Source organism: Ambystoma mexicanum, chromosome 12 (assembly GCF_040938575.1).
Source record: "Ambystoma mexicanum isolate Mex_15411 chromosome 12, UKY_AmexF1_1, whole genome shotgun sequence".
In the NCBI taxonomy this organism is placed as follows: Eukaryota; Metazoa; Chordata; class Amphibia; order Caudata; family Ambystomatidae; genus Ambystoma; species Ambystoma mexicanum.
Window position 1 is genome coordinate 586,707,826 of NC_090936.1, and position 22,721 is coordinate 586,730,546.

Genomic DNA, 22,721 nt, shown 5'->3' on the forward strand with positions numbered 1-22,721 from the left:
TTCTGGTCGTGCCAATGTTTGACCAGAGCTTGACCAGCTTTCAAGTTGTCACTTGCTTCTGCCATCATGTGTGACATTCTCCTCCGGAGACCTATCACATAGTCAGTCACTCTGACTGGCTTGAGGGGAGGAGCACCTTCCAATCCCTCCTTAATCAGGGCCAAAGGGCCTCCGACTGGATGGCCATAGAGAAGCTCAAAGGGAGAATAACCTACTCCCTCCTGAGGGACTTCTCTATAAGCAAAGAGAAGGCATGGCAGTAGAAGGTCCCACTTTTTCTTAAGGGGTTCTTCTAAAGCACCTATCATGCTCTTCATGGTTCTGTTAAACCTTTCAACCAACCCGTTTGTCTGAGGGTGGTAGGCGGTTGAGAACTTGTAAGTAACTCCACAGGTTTTCCACATGGCTTTCATGTAGTGGGACATAAAGTTTGACCCCCTGTCAGAGATTACCTCCTTAGGAAACCCAACCCTGGTAAAAATACCAAGGAGGGCCTTAGCCACAGCCGGAGCTGTAACAGTCCTCATAGGAATTGCCTCAGGGTACCTAGTAGCATGGTCTACTACAACAAGGATAAACCTGTTGCCTGAGGAGGTTGGAGGATCAAGGGGACCAACAATGTCAATCCCTACCCTCTCAAATGGGACTCCCACAACTGGGAGAGGCACTAAAGGTGCCACATTCTTGGAACCAACCTTACCAGAAGTCTGGCAGGTATGGCAGCTCTTACAATATCTATCTACTTCAGCTCCCATCTTTGGCCAATAAAAGTAGAGTGAGAGCCTTTCCTTGGTCTTCTTGAAACTCAAGTGACCAGCCAAAGGTATCTCATGGGCTAGTTGTAAGAACTGTTGTCTGTTCTCTTGTGGGACTACAAGGCGTTTGTAGTCTCCAGGTTCAGACTCAGTCGGTTCACTGTAGAAGAGGCCATCTTCCCAGTGTAACCTATACTTCCCAGGCTCTTGCCCATCAGCCTGAGAAGCGGCCTGGTGGCGGAGACCTTCCAGAGTTGGACATTCTCTTTGCCCCTTACGAAAAGCTGCCCGGCTAGGCCCACCTTCTGCCAGTAAAGACTGCAGCTCAGGATGGTCCTCAGGGTCCAAATCTCCAATAAGGTTGGGGCCTCCTTCTAGCTCTTCCTCAGAGTCTAGCTCAACCACACAGGGTTGTACCTCCCTCTCAGCCTCAGCTGGAGGTGGAGTTACAGGTGTAACTTTGGACAACCTAGGGGAAGTCCTTGTTGGAAGCACTGGAGTGCTTGCTGCTGGCTTTTTCCTAGGAGTCTTGGGTTGCCCCTTTGCTCCTGATCTGGTTGTTACTGCAGTAAGTTGCTCCAGTGGGAGAGGAGTGATTTCTGTCATCTCCTGAGATAACCCTCTCAGGGTTTTCTCTCTTGCAGGTTTTGTGAGCTCCTGTAACCTTTTGCTAGGGGGTCTGGGGGTATGTGATACAACTCCAAGAGCTTTGAGGTCATTACCCAACAGAACCCTACCTGGCACTTCACATTGTACACTGACAGGTATTTTTACAGCCATATCATTACATTGGATGAGAACTGGTAACTGGGGACACATCTGCACAGGCCCACCAGCTAACTTGGTGAGGCATTTGGGTGCCTTAGCAACATCCTCTGCCTTGAAAAATGATTCATCCACCACAGTTATGCTGGCTCCAGTGTCCCTAATGGCAGGAGTCTCCTGACCATTCACCTGGACACTGTTCTTATAATACTCTTTAGTATTATCTGGGATAGAGTTATAGACATCTAAATTCTGTTGTTCCCACAACCCCAGAGAGACTAAAGAAACACTAGCTGAGACTCCAGTGGGTTCATCAGCTAGTAATAGAAAGTTTCCACTTGCCATATGTACTTCCTCTTCTGGAGCGAAGGCTAAGGAGGCAAGCTGGACCCCTGAAGGTTTACCCTTACATCTGGGATCTCCTTTCACATGGTCAGTAGCCTTACAAACAACGCATGAGCCAAAGGCTCGCTGGAATGGGGGCTTGTTCTGACCTCCTTCTGGTCTGGGACCAGGAGGTACACTAGCCTGATTTGGTTTCCCTTGTGGCTTACCCTTATAGTTTTGTTTGGGGCCCTCTTTGGAATTTGTAGTATTAGAATTCTCCTTGGAGTCCTTTTTAGGCTGTTTCTCCCCATCCTTCTTCTGAGTGACCCCAGAATCCTTGTGAGTGGCCCTGTTGGCAACCCACAAGTCAGCAGCCTTAGCTAGTTTCCGGGAATCTAATTCCCTGGAATCAGCCAAGTGTTGTCTGAGCTCAGGAGAGCAGGCATCATAAATAGTCTCCAACATAAACAAATTCTTCATACCTTCATAAGTGTTCACCTTGTAACCCTTAATCCATCCCTCTAAGTTTTTCAAACATTCACTCACCCAGGTAGCCCAAGGGGTACCATCATGCTTTTTGAGGCTCCTAAACCTCTTAAGATACTGGGAAGGGGTCTTCCCAAACCTAGCTATCAAAGCTAGTTTCACACATTCATAGTCCTTCCTATCCTCCTCCCCCATCTCCATTACCACATCAGTTGCAACAGGGGGAAGCCTAGAGAACAACCAGGTGAGTAAGTCATTTCCTGTGATGTTCTGGAGCCCATGATTATATTCAAACAGAGACAACCAATCCAACACATCCAACTTAGGCTCATACATACCAATCAATTCTTTAGGCATCCGGGGTCTTTTAGGACTGGAACTTCTAGAGGAGCCAGAGAGAGAAACATTCTCAACAGATAATTTCTTCATTTCTAAGTCATACTTGAGCTCCATTTCCCTTAGCCTTAGTTCTTTGTCAGTTTGAGCATTAAGTTTCTTATACTCCAATTCTAATTTCATTTTCTCCAGTTCAAAGTACTGAGGACTAAATGTGGGACCTGGTAAAGGTCCAATAGGTACATCAGGTAGAGCAGGCAGAGGCCTAGGGGGGACAGTTACAACAGCCTCACCCTCCTCTTCTGACTCTTCCTCAGAATCATCAACATTTTGCTCCATGTTAACTTCAATACTGTCATCTACAGTTGCTGGAGTGGTAGGTTCCTCTGAACCATCACCCAGACTTTGGTTAGCTAACAATCTTTCAATCAGCTCTATTTTCTTGCCCTTAGTCAGGAGATCCTTATGTTTACAGAGCACTCTTAAACAGTCAGCAGTTTTGGCTGCAAGGGACTCTTGACTATAGCTTTCTATAACTGACATGTTAGAGGATTACTTTTACAGTGCTAAGCTTTGTGGTTAGTTGCACTAAGGTATTCAAAGCACAATAAAATGTATACTCAATACAAATCCCACCGCTGTACACCAGTGTTAGGTCTTAAATCTTTTGCAGTGTTCCCCAAGGGAACTGCACAGGTTTCTGCCTAACATTCGGGCTCCCCGGTCGCTCTGCGGTGGCCGGGAATGCCCCCTTTATTTATACCACAGGCAGCGGAGTGAAACGTCACTACGCTGCGTGTGTATGTCCTTAAAGGGGCAGCCACCACAGGGATCGGGAAGACGATTGAACTGATGTGGCTTTCAGCCTATGGCACACAACAACGTGCAGTTTCAAAAATTTCTGTGTTTACTGCTTGCAATGCTGAATATGTTACCACCAAGTGATCTAAAAAAATGTTTAAATGTCCCATAAAAGTGCAAACAGGCTACCTATCAGGCTCCTAATACATTCTAACATATTTTCCCAGCACTTTAATTTTTGTAATTGTAATTGTTTATTTATAGAGCACTTAAACACAGGTGAAGTGCTTCAAAGTGTAACAGTATATTGTTGAATACCTGTATTTTGACCTAAAGTGTGGTTTTCTTCGCAATTGAACACCCATGTTGTGACTGTACCAATGGCAGAAAAAAGCAATCAAATGGCATAGGCACTAAGGGGGCACTGTGGGGTACCTGCATACGTAGGTTACGGATAGTATGACGAACACTCTTTTCGACGCCAACTTTTACTTGTGAAGTAAAGAAGTTGTAATGCTTCAAAGCTACCACTAGATTGCAGAATATCCATAGCAAACAAGACTATTAATTGGAATTTACCCTTTGTCATATAGTTTTTACTTGCTGTAAGTAGTCTCATCTTAAAACATCTGTTGCTTAATGAATAATTATATTTACCTGGGCGAGCGATCTATTGGTCAACGTCCACTGTGTATATTAGCTGTACTTCACACCAAGCCCCTGCTTTCCTTTGTCTAAGTCTTACTGCTCAGCCAATGCAAGAGTTAGTTTGATTCATTTTAACATAAACCTTATAGGTCGACTATGGTTGGCTTCCCAGAACCCTGCATCAATTATGGTTCTGAAAATCCTTCATAACAGGGCGTCATGGGGATCCTACGGGAAACCTTGCTTCTTAGTGGTGATTTGCAGCTTCTCATTTTACTTTATGCATGAATCATGCCACGCACATATACATGTTCAACGTGTCATACTTGTATGAACATATGAGTCCTTATTAGACCCCTTGGTATTTCTCATATCGGGGACAGCCTTTGATTTACAAATTAGCAAACAATTCTACTGTCTAGGCCTAAGTGCTGTTTCCACAGCCACCATCGCGCATGAACGCGGTGAGAGGTGCACTTGTGTAAATCTATGTTGTTCTACCGCTAGCACATCGCATCAAGGGGTTCCCGTTTGTCTTAATGGTGCACTCAGGGTGGCATGGGGCAGCTCAGAGCTCGTCACATAGCATCATAAGGAATGTAGTGTGGAGTAGTGTGTATTCCAGGGCATAGTTTTTGGTCATGTTCAGGTTGACGGGTTTGTATTCTGGGATATAGTTAACCATACAGGTATTGATAAGGGTGCAAGCTTGATAATGCAACTTTATACAAAACAATCATATGTGTTACTTCTAATATGGTAGGAAGTAGAATGGGAGACTTTACTATTCAATCCGGAGTATGTCAAGGCTGTGTAATTGCCCCTTGACATTTTAATTTCTATTTAAATGGCCTGTCTGATTACGACGTTCCATGCATTGGCTATAGGTTTCTCCCCTGCTTGGTGTATGCAGATGATAGGGGTTTAATTGCAAGAACACCAGTTTCTCTCCAGAATTTCTTCGATGGCTATAATCTATTCATGACTTTGCACAAAATGCACATAAATGCCACTAAATCCCCCTTCATTAGCCTGCACAGACATCGTAAATTGGTCATACATTTTACATCGGATCAGAACTTTTATGGAAAGTTGAAAGCTTGGACTAGGTCTGTTTGCTTTCATTTTAAAGGCTTATCATATGGGCAACTTCAAAGGGTGGTGGCTGTTAGGACTCAGGCCTGCTTAAGAAGAATGTTTTCCTGCTACCTATGGAGAAAAGGCATTGGTCCAGGCACTGGTAAATCCTGTTATGCAGCTGGTGTGTGGAAATCGCACCCCTAGGACCAATTCTGAAAACAGGAGGATTTAAAGTCTTTTGAGCATCTGTATTCAATTTATAAAGGACTACACCTGTTTTATGGCTTGCTGTTTGGTCGAATGGCAAAGTTATCCTGTCATGATCAATTATATCTGATCTGATCGGTTTAACTACTGCTAAAGCTTCCAAATGGTTAAGCGACTGAGTTGTTATGCTCACTAAATCTTTTATCTCTTTGTGTAGCTAGAACTTTCATATTGAAAAGAACAACAAAGAAGGAAACATAAAGAGATTAGAAAATATGAATGTTACCAAAGTTGAAACTATGCTTTTCAGGAGAAAGGTTCTGCTCAATCATGATTTCAATACTTGGGTCCAAGCTAAGATAAGTGCAAAGTAGAAAGTAAGGCGTTTGGTCACACGTTTTTATTTTAACCTGCTCACATTCCATTCTGTACGATAGTCGAAGGGATTAGCTCAATGTATACATTGTAGATGTTGAGTTATAAGTTTGCTTTAGTATGCTCATTTTTATTTTTCCATAGTTTTTGCAGTAGACACTGGAAGAAATATATTTTACCAATATTGAAAACTGTTAACCATTAATGATCACGTTGTACATGATCTCTATATGGAAACCACTAATGTCTGCATAATTAGGAATTTGGAACAATTTGTATCTGCTGCATTGAAATGTTTCATGATATTAAGAGCATATAAATAGTCTTATCTTGTATTATTTTATTTTATATTATATTTATGAACATTGTAAGTATACATTGCAGTTTGGTGAATTTTATTCAAACAAACGTATTGATTGATTACGTTCTTTAATTGATCATTTTTTAATGATGATTTCCCCCCCCTCCTCTTTTCTTCCGATCATGTTAGGGGCCTCTGTCTCTCCCTTCCCATGCCAGGTAGATCCTTCTGTCTTTGAGGTGCCAGAGGGGTACGCCACACTGGGTGCAGGCAGAAGTGAGCCAATGAGGGACGAAGATGATGATCTTTTGCAGTTTGCCATCCAACAGAGTCTTCTAGAGGCAGGCACGGAAACTGACCAGGTAAGGCAAATGCATACAAATTAATAAAACTGACCACAAAGGTCCCTTAGCCCCATTTCAGTGGGAATAGTTGAAAAGCTGAACATTACTCCTAAAATTGCAGTTTATCTGGCCATGGCGTACATGTCGATAAGTCTTGTTTCCATTAAAGACATTTGCCTATTTGTGGGACTAAACCACAAGTGCTTCTCAGTTTCATTACTGTTTGGAAAGATTTTCTTTTTGCTAAATTTCCTCCATATTTTCCTATGGACACCCATTCTTTTTGTTCTGTTCTTATCCTGTCCTGACTTTTTGAAGGGAAGTAGCCCTCATCTTAACTTCCCTTGCCTTTTGCTCATTTATACAGGGAACTGACCAGTTCTTTAGACTATTGCTACTGGGAAACGGTTTTCCCTTTCGAATTCTTGTATTTTTTAACATTGCACACAGAACCTTACAGTGCGGTGCAGTGTATTAGTATTAGTATCACCCTAGCTTTTTACACATTGGATTTTTGGTTACTTTTATATGCGCCTAAAGACAAGCTGTGGCAGCATTTACATTTTTACTGTGTTTGCTTTATTTGTGGTGTGCACATTCGTGTTTACTGTGTTTGGCTACTAAAATGGCAGTGCCACAAGATTTTTACTTGTTCTTTGGCCATATTGTAGTTTGGCCTTCATCCTCCTTTCTCAGGTCTGGAAAGTCCTTAAAGGTTGATGCGCTTGCCTGGGAAAGCTGCTGCTTTCACGGGTGGTGTGGGGCGGGGGGTGGTGTGTGTGTGTGTGTGGGGGGGGTGGGGGGGGCCAGAAAGTCTGCATGTGAGGGGGCGGGGGGGGCTTGTACTTACTTACAGCTCAGAGTTTGGATAAGAGGAGAACTTCTGCAGCCATTTCTTCTGATCATCGGTGGACCCAAGAATCCCTTGAAGAAGAGCAGTCTATTGATGACCAGAGGACGACTTCTGCATTGGAGCATCATCCCCTCCAGCGATTGGCCTGATAAAGCCCTACTCCTCGGCCTGATCTCCTAAATACCCTTGTCTATGCATCAACCCTTGGATTAGTGGGACAACTAGTCTCGACACCTTCTCAAGGTTCCAGCCCCTCAGAGCCTTCGGAAGAGCTCCTGGACTGCTTGGTGGACTTACTAGCTTCCTCATGGCTACCTCGCCAAAATCGATGCTGTTCAGCTTTCAAGCCCAGAACTTTGGTGGTCGTCAGCTTGTGCCATAAGTTGCCTCCTCCTGAAATGTCAGCTTCCAAACTTCAAGGGAACGTGTCCGGGTGCTGCTTCTTTGACAGCGACTGGAAGAGCATGTCACCTGCAACCGGTGATCATTGCTGGAACCCGCCTTTGCCATCCTCTGAAGTGTCCTGAAGAGGTCTGCATCATTGAAATCTGCATTTCTCGATCGATTTGACTTGTCGTTGCACCCGACCAACTGGAAGAAGCCTGAACCCTGCAACCCCCGGGCACCGCTCACCGGACAAAGTACGGAAGACTTCCCCCAGATGACCCATCATGATCCCTGGGGAAAATAGTAGTATGGGTAAATAAGCATACCTTTGCATGCCCCCCTCCCCCCCCAACACCACCTATACTCCATAGGATAACATTGGGAACAAAGCCCTTTGTCTCCGATCTCCTCTTACTTAGCTTTGGTCGTCAAACCTGGGTCAAGTATCCTGCCCCTGGGTTAGCCTTGGGTCTGGAAGAGAGAGGAGAACTTAACTTTCTTCTGGTAAGTTTTTGTTGAACTTTTAACTAGTTTGTGTCACGGCTTGCTCTCCTTGGAGGTTGTGGCATCGCTGGAGACACAGCCATTAAGGATTGCCGCTATGTTTTCCTAGAATGTTGTTTAATGGTCCAGTCTTTTTTCAAGATGGCGCTTCCCCGTTTCGGATTTAATCAGTCTGGAAATTCAACGCAGTGCGTCGCAATCCTGCTGCCTTCTCCCAGGGGCAAGACTCGTTCTTGGTACAGGTGCTGTCATCAGTCTTCCCACGTCTCCTGCTGATTGCTGTTCAATATGCTACCTGTTGGTTCTGCATTTTCCCTCCTTCCTTCGGCAGCCTTTTTGTACTGCTTACTTCCAGCTGTTTGTTTTCCTCCAGTATTTTCTTTACTTGGCTGTTGTATCCGGGTTTTCCTTTTGGAGCCTTCCATTTGCTCTTTAAGTTGTTACCTCATCAACTTGGTAACCTCTTGCTATGGAAACCAAGTGCTGTTGCCTTCTACTGAGGAAATAAATCTGGCTGCACATCAACATTTCCTCCCAGGTTTTATTTTGCCTTCACTTGGCTTTCTCCCCTGATTAGTCTGTTCCTGTGGGGGTTCATTCTGTCTGTCCTGTCCAATATCAGGTGGGCATTGTGGCCTCCAACAGACACAGACCATTTCAATTTGATAGTCGCAAGACTTCCAAGATGAAAACACTACAAGGATCACATCGAAGGGGTACTTTCGACACTTGCATCGAGGATCCAAGTGAGCAAAGTGACATAGAACTTGAGATTTTGAAACTATTCCATATCACCACTGTTAGAGTAGATTCCTTTTTTGAGTGAACTTCTCTTCACCTGAGTGTCTTTCATCCTTTTTGCTAGGATCTTGTTTTTTTTTCTGGCTCTCCTGAGTGAGTGGGAATCTTTTTCCACACTCACTCAGTCTTGTACTCTGTACTTGGGCGCCCTTTTTACCTTTTTCTTTCTTGTTTGGATACTTTTTTATGGACTTATGCTTTCCTCCATGTTTTCTGCCCGTCTACCTTTTACTGTTGCAGCACACAGCACTTTATGTGCAGTGTTGCTGGAAGCTCCTTGAGCTTCCCTTATTATTTTACCTGTGTTAACTATTGTTACCAGGGCAGGTATGTCTTGCCCCACCGGGACATCCCCCGTAGACTTCGGGGCATAGGGCCTCTTTGTTTAGCACTGCGCCGCCGCGGAAGTATACATAATTAAGATAACAAAAAGGTACATCGTCTCACCCAACCAGCCTGGGTGGTTCACAATAAATTGGCTGCTGCAGGCAGTGGACACCTTGTCCAACCCCGCGAATAGAACTCGCAACTTCCCTGGAGCATTTAATCTATATTTTAATACAGTCTCACAATATTAGGCATTTTAAAGAATACTCATTTTACATATTTAGCTGAAGTGCACTGTACTTCTCAAACTAGGATAAATACCCATTAGTGGCTCAGCTCGACACACACAGGGCGTGGACACCAGTGTTATTGAGCAACTCAGTCGGAAAGACTGTGACGTCTAACACACAATCCACCACACACACATTTCCACCTGTCTGCAGGAGAGGAAAGGTGGAGGTGTGTAGGAGAGTTCCGGAGAGCGGCAGAGAGGGGCAGTGTGCGAGGTGCAGGAGAGGAAGGTTTGAGGCATTTAGGAAAGGCAAAGAGAGCGGTGGACGAGTAAAAGCAGTGTGAAGAAATGCTAGGAAGTGGGACAACCTGCAAAGAGAAACTTGGACAGGGAAGGATGAGCAGGAAGAAGGCAGAATAGGGGGAATGAAGGGCATCAGAGAGCACTGACAGCTCTCACCAATTTCAAAAGGTGCCACACTGAGGCGGGGTCCTTAGATATTGGGGTGAGCAATTTACCACACACACCTGATTTTAAAGCCTTACAACCAGTGCAATTTCGAAAACAAATTTAGACAAGAATGGAAAAGCATAAAAACCGAAGCATTTCTTAAATCTATCTTTATTTACATTTAGTGCTTTTACTACTTGTTTAAATATTCAAAGACGTTTCTAAGCCTCGGAATTTGCAAGGTAAGTCTTGGGGAAATCTATAAAATGATGCAGCGAGCAGCGCCGCGCATAATAGATAACCATCACAGCGCGCCCACACCACCGAGTGTCGAGGGGAGTGGGGAATGACGCAGCAGCAAAACACACAGCAATAATGAAAGCATTGAAGCAGAGCTGCACGAGAATCAATACTGTGTTCTGAAGCAGAGAGACTTGCTGCACATTCGGGGTTCCACTGAAACTCAATAATGGAGGCTGCGAAGTAAAAACAGTTTCACATTACTTTTCACAGCTGCGAGAGAACGAGAGAACGAATTGAAAACTGTGCAGCTCCCGTGTCCTGGAAGCCTCTGTGCCTGTGCCTGGAGTAAGCGCTGGGAGTTTCCTTCACTCGCGCTATCACCCGCAGGCTCTTGCAGGCAAATCCTCAGCTTCCTGGAGGAGGCGGAGCTTTGGTACTCACGTGACCGCTCACGTGTCATCCTCTGCCACAAAAGCAGAGGCAGCGCACCCTCGCGGCGTTGAGCCCGATAGGAGTAGAGGGCGTTGGCTGTTGTGCGGCTGTTAGGCGCTGGTGGCGTACTATCAAGCCAGGAGTCCGTGGTCCCTGACAAAGTCATGACCGCTAGGGTAGTAAGACCAAATAGAAAAACTGAGACCAGCGATTCCCCCCCAGAAGAAGAAGAAGGTAGGTGCCTGAGAAGCATGAAAATGACCCAAAAACAACAGGGAAGCACCTCTAGGGGTCATGAGAGAACACCGACTCATAGTCCTAAGAGAAACGAAAATGACAAAACTAGTGAATGGGGTCTGCTAGACAAGGGTGGCCAACAATCTCTACATCAGACTTTGGCTCCGCAACCAGAACAAAATGTACAAATACAACAAACAGACCCCTCAAACTCATTGCTGACTCCAATAGGGGTATTTCCGCAAAATGCAACGAAAAAACCACAACCGCAGCCATCGCCACCATTGCAACTACTACCCGAGCTCGATCCGGACCCCGTTGTGGAGCAGGTCGCGATGGACCTGGGTGACCAGCGCGGAGACTCCTCGGCTGAGACACCGGGGACTCACAGAGTCGGCTCTTTAGCTACGAGTGGGGTGGAGAACGGCCAGGAAGGCGGGGGAGGGGTGGACGTCGCAGAGACCACAAAACACGCACCATCCGGCGAGTCTAGCCGAGCGCCTCCCAACATGGCCCATCAGGGGGAGTTGACGCCGGGCCAAATCCAAGTGGTGGCGGCAATCCACGCAGAGGCAGAAGACAGTACAGACGACAAGGACAATCAAATAGACATGGAAGAAGTTCTTACGGCCAGTGATGGCAGCAAAACAACTAACAGTAAAAAAAGGCAAAGGCAAATGGTCAAAATCACCACAAAAAGAAACAAGAGTGGTAAACATCTCAACAAAAATAGGTCAACAACAAATGAAAAAAATCCAATGACAAACTACTTTATGGCTCGATCTAACACAAAAGGGATAAATAGACATCACATGGAGCTATCAGACATGGAGATACTCGATGCTTTAAATGAATGCTTGCCCCCTTTCAAACTACGAAGGTTAGACTGTAAAAAGAGTGGAGAACCAGGAGCGAAGGACGTTTTAACATTGGAGGAGAAAGAGGGATCATTGAATCAGTTAGATGAAAGAGAAAGTGAAGAGCCCGCAACACTTAAGACACTTCTCCCCCCAACGGCCTTGCAAGAAATGGAGACACTCAATGGCGATCTGCATCTACAAATCAACATAAAAACAACAGAAGAAAGGGAGAAACGGGACAACTTAAGGGCCAGGGAACAGGAGAAATCAAAATACCAACAGGAAAGGGAAAGTCTATTTGAAAAACCAGATACTGGTGAGAAAGAAGGAACCTTGGGTGGTATACAAACAGGGATGGACAAGACAAACAAAACACTGCGGGAAATAGATACTACACTAGTTTCAAATTTGGAGAAAGGAGATACGTCTGAATCAGACAACATAACATCCACAAATCCACCTCTGGAGCCCGACCCGATAGTAAACGACGAGACTATACGGGAACGACATCTGAGCAAAATGGAGGAAAACACACACTCAGGGGATCAACCAATCCCGTCTAAAGCGACAACTCCAGTTCAGACCCAAATGAAAAAACACGGACAGAACAACCATCAAAACCAGTGGGGCCATGAACCACTTAGCCCTCGACCAGATACGACGGAACATCGAAGTCGCTTACTCGATACTGTTGCACCATCACAAAATCTGGGGGGAAACAAGACAACAGTTATAATTGACGCCCCATTAAGGAGAACTTCAACACAGCAATATTCTTCGAGCTCAGCGGAACACTTAAACAAAAAGACTGACCTACATTCCATCATGTCATCTGTAAATATAGCACTTGCTCCATTCATGAAGCTCTACGAAGCCATTGCTGACTCACTGAAGGATCACACCAGTATCCAAGCAATGATGTACAGCAAAGTCATCTTTTTAGAAGCATATATCATGGCCTTAGAAGCCAGGAAAAAAAACAACCAAGAAGCGAACCAAGATACATCAGCCATACCCAACCAAACATGTGGGAAAGATGAGGCTCTCGCAACGACGACAAAAACTATAGAAACTCAAACAATTATCACGATAGACTTAACAGAGAGCAAATCATCCACAGAAAAAGTCACTAAAGTAAGTCAGACGAATACCCGTCTAGGTCAATCAGAGTGTACACTGAACTCAAACAAACCAGAAATTACAATTGAAGTACCTGGAGACCAACTTCAGGGAGGAGAAATTGTTCAAAAAAAAAAAGAGGGAACAAAAAAATCGTTACCTAAGCTGCCTAAGACACGTACAGAACCAGTAGAGGCGATTTTTCAAGTCTTTAAGCGGCCAGCAAATCACAAAGATAAAGTACGCATGGAGGAGAGCTTGGATATAAATATAGAACTCACGAACAGACAGGAAAACTCGGAAACGATTAAGACAGCACCACCGAAGATAACATTTGACTTTCCGGAACACGATGAACTAATGAACCTGAGTCAATACGTGTCAGAAGACTCTACCTCAGACTCAAGTCCAAAGAAAACCTCCCAAAGTCTGTACTCACAATTGGCCGGTAAAAACAATAAAGCAGACAACAAAGTAGAGGGAAACTCACAACGGACCGAACAACGCCAAAAACAAAAATTGGCAAAGACATGTAGCAGAGATAAAAACGAAATCAAGGCCACTGAAACGTTGAGACAAAAAACTCTGAAACAAATGATGGATACAAAAAAGGAGAGAGAAAGGGCGAGATCAAGAACATCAGATCAATGGAGTGGCAGAACTTTAAAGAAGGTAGACCACCATTCCCGCGCAAGAAAAGAGGCCCGCGAGGGAGAAGGCTCAAATCTAACACAGCAAATCGACTTTCAGTATCGCCAAGACGAGCAAGAGAGCGAAAGGAAAAACTTAAGAGGATATCCGCAAACGAGCAAGGATATGAAATATAAACATGACAAACGCGGGAAAAATGAAAAGATCATCACAACTTCATCACGTGGCTACGGAGAACTGAGCCCACAGTATAGAGACAGGACCAAATGGCCCAACCCAAAGCCTAGGAAATGGGACCAAGCGAAATGGCAGATTAAAATAACGCAAGTAGAAGAAAATGAGGACAAGGTAACACTAAACAGAAACTCGGTATTAAAGTTGTTCAAATACATCCGAAACCTAAAACATATCAAATCAGAAGATTTATTAGTGGTAGAACCAAGTCATAGAAACACCAAGGCCAGAACTTACTTGCATATAGCGTCAACGAAGTTAAAAAACACCCTCCTTGAAAATAAAAGAGAACTAGAAAACATGGGATACGATTTAAGGGTGTACCAAGTGACGCAGACACAGCAAAAATATGACAGCAATGACATGAAGAGGAAAGAATCTCCAGATAAAAACTTAAATAAACAGAGTAACTCCAACTTACAAACAAAGAAAAGTTACACAAGTTTCGGAGTTAAGGAAAAGACGGAAGAAATGAAAAAGCGAGAAGGTCAAAAATCATTGAAGTTAAAGGAAAATATCCAGTATGGAAGAAATCAGATAGAAGACAAGAGACTTAGCCATAGTGACATGGAAACATCCTCGCGAAAACAGGAACGAAAACAAGAGGATCCAAGAAACATTCATAGAGCCAGGGAAACAGCGACTCGCAGGAAACAAAATCAGGAGCAACAACAAAACAAAACTGAGAGCGAACCTTCATTAAAATGTGCCCCAATGAAAGGAATATGGTCCTGGCTGCCAAAAGCACTAACAGAAAAGAAGCAAAAATAGCAGTTTCCTGGAGTCGAGCACATTCAACGAGGGAAATGCAAGGGAGGAGAACAGAAGCAGACAATAAAAATGTGCTCGTGGAATACGAGAGGACATCTTCACCTCCTATCGGCTAGCGACATGACTTTAGGAGCATACGATTTAATATGCCTCCAAGAAACCTGGCTGTGTGAACCGCCCTCTATGCGAGGTTTCGATTTAATCTTGGCACCCGCAAATAAGGGCCGTCTGGGAAGACCATCTTCAGGGCTCCTGATCGCCTGCAAAAACGGAAGTGGGATCACACTAGACAAGACATTGATCAGTAACCTGGAAATACTGATGGTGAAAGCCTCATGGACTCGCAAGACAAATAACAAAGAGAGCTATGGAAAAACACCATTAATTATAGCAAACGTCTACTGGAATCCAGCATCTACAGAAACAACTACCTTCCTGGAGAAAGTTGAAGAAGCACTGGATATAGCCATGGCGGAACACTTAGTAAATCACTTCATGATCTGCGGAGATCTAAACGCTATATGCTCTACAGATCCAGAGAAAGGAAGCAGTCAAGTAAACAGACAGCGGGGAGAACAGCGCGGAATACTATGGACCCGTCTAATGAAATCAAGAAATCTGCACAATTTACAAGAAGCCTTCCCAGACCCAAAGCATCTGCCAACATGGGAAAGAAATAATTCAAAGGCAACAATAGATTACATGTTCGTCACGGAACCGATCTTGGCTATAACAAAAGACTTTGGAATAATCAGAACAAGGGCCAGTGATCACAATTTGCTCTCAACTTCTTGGGAGGCATCAAGCCCCCAGAATGACTACATGAAAGCCGACATCACAGTCAACGGACAAGGAAATCGATTAAAACTATCAAAGGAGCACATTGTGGAACTTGAAAATCGATTTAATTCCATGACGGAAATAGCGGAGGAGAACAAAACTAACTATATCCCTCTTCTAACAAAATACAAAAAAACCACATTTGTAAAAAAATTTGGTGGAAACCCACCAAAACATGTGTTCGATAAACCTTTGGTGGAGAAACGCCGCATCCTTCGCAAAATCCAACGAAGAGCAAAAATTAATGATACACCGGCAGCATACGAAGAAGCAGCGGCGGCAGCAAAGCACTACAAAGCCTGGGTTAGAGAACACAGGTTAAAACTCTACCAACAAGACTCGGAAAACATCTTGAAAATGATTAGTGGGAGAAACACAAGAGAATTTTGGAGCACCTTGAGAGCCACGACGGACGCACAAGAAAAATCATTAATAAGTGAGGTGGGAGAAACAACATGGGTAAAACACTTTGAAACAATGTACTTGGCTCCAACGAAACCCTCTAGCGAACCCGTGGGACACGAGCAAGGCCCATGGCTAAAAGTAGACGACTCCGAGGAGATCCGACTAAAGATATCAAGTCTAAAGAACTCAAGAGCCCCGGGGCCCGACGGGGTCACAAACGTGGACTTAAAAACAAATCCCGAAGAATGGGCAAGTCTTCTGAGTAAAATCTTCAGAAAATGTGCGGATTTGAGAACTATACCGTCGTCCTGGAAATCAGCAACAGTGGTACCCATTTTCAAAAAAGGTGACAAAAAGAATCCAATGAATTATAGACCAATAGCGCTCCTCGATGTCATAGGGAAAGTGTTTGGAGCAATGTTACTAGACCACTTTAAGCGATGGGCAGCAAAAGCTCCTTGTGAAGACCCATTTCAAACGGGATTTAAGAAAAACATGGGCACGACGGCCAATATTCTACTCCTTTCTGTCCTGAAAAATAAAGCCCTGGAAGGGGGCCCTAGCATTTTTGTGGCTTTTATCGACCTGACCCAGGCCTTTGATCGTATAGACAGGGCAAGGCTCTGGTCTAAACTGGAGGAATGGGACTGTCCTGCAACCTTGCTGAACCCAATTAAGGCACTATACACAGACACCAGTATACGGATCCGTCTGGACCAAAACGGCTTATTATCAAACCAGATACCAACAGCTAGAGGTGTGAAACAGGGGTGTCCACTGGCCCCGGCCTTATTCTTAGCATTTGTTGGTGATATAAATGGCTCGGACACAACTATACGATCTTTTCCACCGAAAATTTGTAAAACACCAATAACGAGGCTCTTATATGCGGACGATCTATTAATTTTGGACTACACTCCCGTGGGACTACAGCGACAAATGACAAGTCTGCAGAAATATATGCAAGAAAACCGGCTAGAAATCAACATCAAAAAAACCAAATTGCTGAGATTCGGGAAGGCGACTAGAAAAAGCAAAGGACCGAGCTTAAATCTGGAGGGCAAACCAATTGATATAGTCTTGGTCTTTAAATACCTAGGAGTCACATTAGACAGTACAAAACAAGACAAAGCCATGCAAATAGCATTAACAACGAAAGTAAACCTAATGGCAGCCCAAGCCAGGGCAATAGATAGAAAGTTTGGCAGATACTCGCTGATACCAGTGCGAGAATTTTACAAGAAAAAAGTTATGCCAACTCTATCATATGGAGGCGATGCCATGATAAACCTGCCTTTAGATATCTGGACAAAAATGGAGTCAAAGTTTTGGAGAAAAGTTCTTATGCTGCCTAACTCAACCCCAGGTGCCTCGATTCGTAAAGAGCTCAGCTTGCCGTCCCTTAAAAGCTCTGTTGAACAGGGAAAACTGATGCTTTATAGGAAATGCCGGATGGCGGAGCCTCCATCAATTTACAATTTGATAAACCAGGAACTCGAACAAACCAATACTGGAAGCCTAACGAAATGGAAAAACGACAACATCCAGGTGTTGGAACAAATTCAGGAGAACGAAGAAACACTAATCACCAACCCGAAACGAGTCCTCAAAAAACTAAGAGAATACGATTGGATACGAACTCTGGAAATTGCAGAAAAAAACAAGTTAACTGCACATCTGCCTCCAAACGTAAAAAGACTAAACGAACTACAAGAATTCATCAAAAAATTCCCTTGTAGGAAGGGGAGAGATATGTTACTACGTGCTCGCCTCAATCTCTTGCCAACAAATGAGATCTTGGCAATAAGAGGCAAAACTGAATCCAATTTCTGTCGTTTTTGCAACATACAAGAAATAGAGTCAATACGTCATTTATTGCTAAAATGTGCTGCAAACCAACAAGTAAGAAGCCGTTACCTGAGACATATTTTTTCTGACTTTACTATAGCTGACGAAGACACTTGTTGGGCTCGCTTAATGGGAGGAGATAAGACAAAATGGCAGATAGCTACGTACAAAATACTAGAATCACTAAATCTGCCACGGGCATAATCCGCGAGGATGGCACATTTTAAGCAACCTTTTACAGCAACATTTTTAGCGACAGCACCAGCTTTATGCGAATTTTATGACAAAAAATCATTTTTGTAAAAATCTGTTGATTAAATACAAAAAAAAAAAAAAAAAAAAATATGGGGCTTGCACTACCTGCTTGTTTGTCTTCTCAGTGCTGGTGATTAACGCTTGCAGCTTTTCGGTTTTGTCCCCATTGTTTGCTATAGGACCTTTCGCCCTAATTAATGATAAGGTTCCAAAACCTAAACTTAATGCTTTTTTTTACTCTATGCTGTCTTGCTCTTTACGACCAGACGTAATAAGCAGTTTAAAACCCGTACAAAATGCATCTTTATATTTTTGAATACATTGAGAGGGGGTTGTGGCCAATTTTGATTTTTGGCGCAGAACTCCCAAAGGTCAGTTTAGAAATATTTTGTAATAACGGATTTTCCGCTTTCCGCCACCCAATACATGAATACACATTTGTGTTTTTGTTTTGTTTTACCAAAGCAGCATTAGGTAACGAGGTGTACACATATTTGTGCTTTGCACATATCAAAACAGCTTGCAATGTAAATAGATAAAAAACTTTCCCCAGAACATTTCCCCAATATAAATAATTATAGTTTCTGTTACTTGAGGAATTCTATATTTTTAAATCAACATTTTCATGAAACTATTTCAAAAGAAAGCTTTAATCCTTTTGAATGATCCCGCTATTTCAAGAAATGGAATGTGGTCAGAATTTGCTTCTTTTAATTAAGCATTATATATAGACCTAGCCCAAGAGCTGTATAGGGTAGTGCCACATCACTCCCCCAGGACCTAATAGATTTGACTACATGTTCTACTGTAGTAGTCATTTATATAGCGCCTTCTCCCATTCGTATGGCCGCAAAGCGCTTTGTGGTGGGAATGCACTTGCAGGACTTAAGTCCAGGTATGGAAAAGTTCTAAGAGGAGGCGTAAGATGCGTGTGTGGATTTGGCCAAGATTAGTACTTAGGAGGGTTGGCTAGGCCCCTGTAAGCAACCTGACCGCTTGGGCGCACGTGTGCGGGTACTGCCACTCTCCCCATCCAGCGGTGGGCCCCTCCCAGAAGCAGGCAACAGGGTGCATGTGAGACCACATCAGCAGGCAGTGCCTGGATAATGCAACGGCCATGGGCATCAAAGACATACCACAGGGAGCAAGAGCAACCCCCCCCTACCCCCAGAAGTGTTCAAGCCCCCCCCCCCCAATGCTGCAGTGTCCCCATTGGCTGTCCATGGACAGAGGGCAGATTATGTGGCCTTCATGCGCAGCACAGCAACAGTGCAGCACCCACAGCACTAACAGTGTGCACCCATCGACATTGCAAAGACGAAGCAATGCTCTCGAGACGCAAACAGACAACCAACCACACATGCCTCATGGGCACTGTGCTATTGTAGGGCCACCGCCATCTGTGTCCCTGATTCGAAAACAGCAAAGCATTACCCAAGACACGTTAGAAGACCTCCATGCAGACCTAGAGAGTCCCTTCATGAAGAGTTTGGCCTTTTGAGCCAGTCCCAAGTTTGAAACTTATTTAAAACATGAAGTTTTTAATCCATATATGTTTAAAACATGCTTTAAATGCACAAATGTTGACAAAATGTATTCAGCATTTTCTTGGGGGATACTCTCCATCCCCTCATAGAAGGGTTGGGCTCACACGCTGTGTTCGCTCTTTTAGCGAAATATGGGGCCACTTTGGAAACAAATTCAGTTAAATATGGGGCCACTATGAAAAAAGATTTTGGTTCCCAGTCCAGGCCTGGGCAGGGGGGGGGGTCACCCCTTTGTCCCTCCTGTGTTTTATTTTGTGATTTCAGCACACCCCACCTTATGTGAGTGTGGATGGGAAACGTCTCCTTTTTTTTCATTGTTCCTGTAGCTTTTAGTCACTGTTACAAGTTCATCTGACAGGCTGGTTGCAGTGTACCTTTTTGCACAACTTTTCGTGGACTTCTACTGCAGGCCATCTTCGCTGCTGCAGCAAAGACACAAGGGTCACCATTTGCCCAAAATGGTGGCTGTACTCTTTTAAGCCCTGTTCATGATGACTTGTTCTTACTTGAGCCTTCTTCTACCTTCCCGGTTGGGGGAGATCCTAATGGGTCTCGTCTTTGGCGAACTTTCCTTGGAAAGCCTGCCAAGGCTCTCTGAATGCCTGAAAGGATAGAAAGTGGGGGAGGTAACCAAAACTCCCCTGGTCTTTGTGCTGCAGTGTGCCTGCATGGAACCAGTTAGAACTGGGAGGGTGGCTGCCCCCCTGCCCCCAGATTTGCATGAAAGGCTTGAATGGTGGGCTTAGCCAGTTTTCTTGAATATTTGATTTTGATTTGATTTGATTTTGATGCATTTTTAAATGCGCACCAGACGGAGCGAACCATATTCCGGCACAGATGACAACTAAATTTCAAATTCAACAGCTACAGAAACAAACGAAATTCGAGTTCTGGTTCAGTCAGTTTATTCCTTTATTTGAATAGGAACGTTTTTACTTTCTTCCTAAAGATGTCAAGAGTTTCACACATTCTAATTTCCAATGGCAGTCCATTCCAGACTCTGGGGCCAAAGGCTCCAAAGCTTCTGTCTCCTCTAGTTACAAACTTAGTTCGTAAACTACAAATGAGGAGTTTATCCTCTTAACGTAGTTTCCTTTTGGGATGATATGGTGTGATGTTATCAGCCAAATATACAGGTGCTAGTCCCTTCAAACATTTGAAAACTAGACATGCCGTCTTGAATTTAACTCTATCCTCCACCCTCAACCAGTGGATGGATCTTTGTAGCGATGAAACATGACCTCTTTTCCTAAGATTACTAATTACTCTAATTGCTGCATTCTGTGCCCTCTGCAGTCGGTCCATTTGTTCTTTTGGGATTCCGGCTAGCAAGCTATTGCAGTAGTCCAGGTGGGGGTTAGTCATTGCCCCCACCACACCCGCCCTATCTTCCATTGGAATATAGGGTAAAATACTCGTAGTGCGCGCAGTGCAAAATAGACTGTTTTTACTTTTGCTCCCACGAGACTCTCGCTTCCCATATTCTCCTGCCACCGGCAACCTAGATTTTTAACTTTTTTGGCATACTGCAACTGTTCACCTAGAATCAGTGGTGGTGGGCCATGTCTTTCCTGTGACCTTTTACTCTTTGGATCAAACAATATAATTTCTGTTTTTGACGCATTTAACTGCAACTGGTTGTTAGTCATCCACTCCTTGAGTTCTTCCATGCATTGATTTATTTGTTCAAAAGCATTTTGGCTATTCTGAAGTTCGATGTATAGCTGCATATCATCTGCATATGAATGAAACAGCAGACCGTATTTTTTAAATATTCTAAAAACTGGACGAAAATACAAATTAAAAATGAGAGGGGATAGGGAGGCGCCCTGAGGAACCCCACATTCCAGCTCTACCATCTGGGAGGGGTAACCATCTAATGTAACCCTTTGTGATCTATCTTTAAGAAATGATTCAACCATCTCACCACTTCTTTAGATGCTTTTCCCACTTCCCCAATCCGTTGAGCGTTGTTCTGGTGGTTCACAGTATCAAAGGCCGCAGACAGGTCTAACATCAACAGTACTGTTGATCTTCCCTCATCCGCAGGTATAAGCAAATCATCATGTACGGCTAAGAGAGCTGACTCAGTACCGTGCTTTGGGCGAAATCCTGACTGAAGGTTATCTAACAGTTCTTCTTTATCTAAAAATGCTTGGAATTGGGAACAAGCCACTTTTTCCAGGATTTTTGTTGGCCAGATTAAGTTTGCCACTGGCCGATAGTTCATTATTTCTGGATCGAAGTTGGATTTCTTTAGTAATGGCTTTATTAATACCTTTTTTAAGGCTTTAGGCACCTGGGAGTCTTGTAAAGACTTATTCACAACCATTTTTATAAATGGTGTAAGCTCTTTTACTAGTCGTTTGGCGTTGTATGCTGGTATTCAACAGGAAAGATCATTTGTGGGTTTTAGTTAACTCAGAAGCATACCAATCACTTTTTCGTCCACCATTTAAACTGAAAGGCTGCCTCTCCTTGTTTTATCTTTTCTTTTTCTCTTTCCACCTCCATCTCTTTCTCACATTTTAGAAGCCTTCCCTGTTCTATATTCTCTAAGATCGTAACTATCTTTTCTTTAAAAAAGATATTAAATTTATCAGCCTGTTGCTGTGATGCAGGTGTATTAATGTCTATGCAGGCTGGTTTGCTAAATCTTGAGACCACCAATAAAATGCGAGGATCATGGAGCTGAATTTCAGTCGACCACTGGACTGAAGATTCAACAAGGAATTCGTAGAAGGATGTCCCAGCAACTTCCAAGCTACCGCCAGAGCCGTTGAGTGACCACTCAAGACCCAACCTTGAATTGCGACCAACACGGAAGATCTCTTGAAGACGACTTCCTCCTCTGAACTCGTGGGCCTAAACAGTCTCAAGACCACCTGCACTTTGCACCATCCCATGAAGAGCTGCAACCTTCCCGGTCTGCAAACATCAAATACCCTGGGACTTGTGCCATTTTGTGGTGCAACATCGTGTGAAGTGTGAGTTTGACTGAAACCTTGTGGACATCCTTCTGGGCCTGTAGTGACACTATTCCACATGTCCCCTCGGCTGAGTCGTGGACCAAGAAATTAAGAAAAGTCTACCGGACAACTGTCGCTGATCTGAAGCCTGTGAAGGGTTCCGATGCACCAGTGCTGCGAAGATCCCGTGCTGAGCATCCCACTGCTCGAGTGCATCTGTTTGCTCCTCAAGAAATCCGAACCAGGGTCGACTGTCGCCTCTGTTAGGCAAGATTTGATTCAATAACCCTGTGGGAGACTACGCAACACTTAACCTTTTGGTATTAGGTAA

At 44.0% G+C, this 22,721-nt stretch overlaps 1 protein-coding gene across 1 annotated transcript in view; it reads left to right on the top strand.

Annotated features, from left to right (window-relative positions):
- Nucleotides 1-22,721, top strand: part of ANKRD13D (ankyrin repeat domain 13D) — a 455,050-nt gene that overhangs the window by 405,021 nt on the left and 27,308 nt on the right. Inside the window, exon 13 of the mRNA XM_069628948.1 lies at nucleotides 6,271-6,443. Coding sequence (XP_069485049.1) covers nucleotides 6,271-6,443 — 173 coding nt within the window. The remainder of the gene's footprint in view (nucleotides 1-6,270; nucleotides 6,444-22,721) is intronic.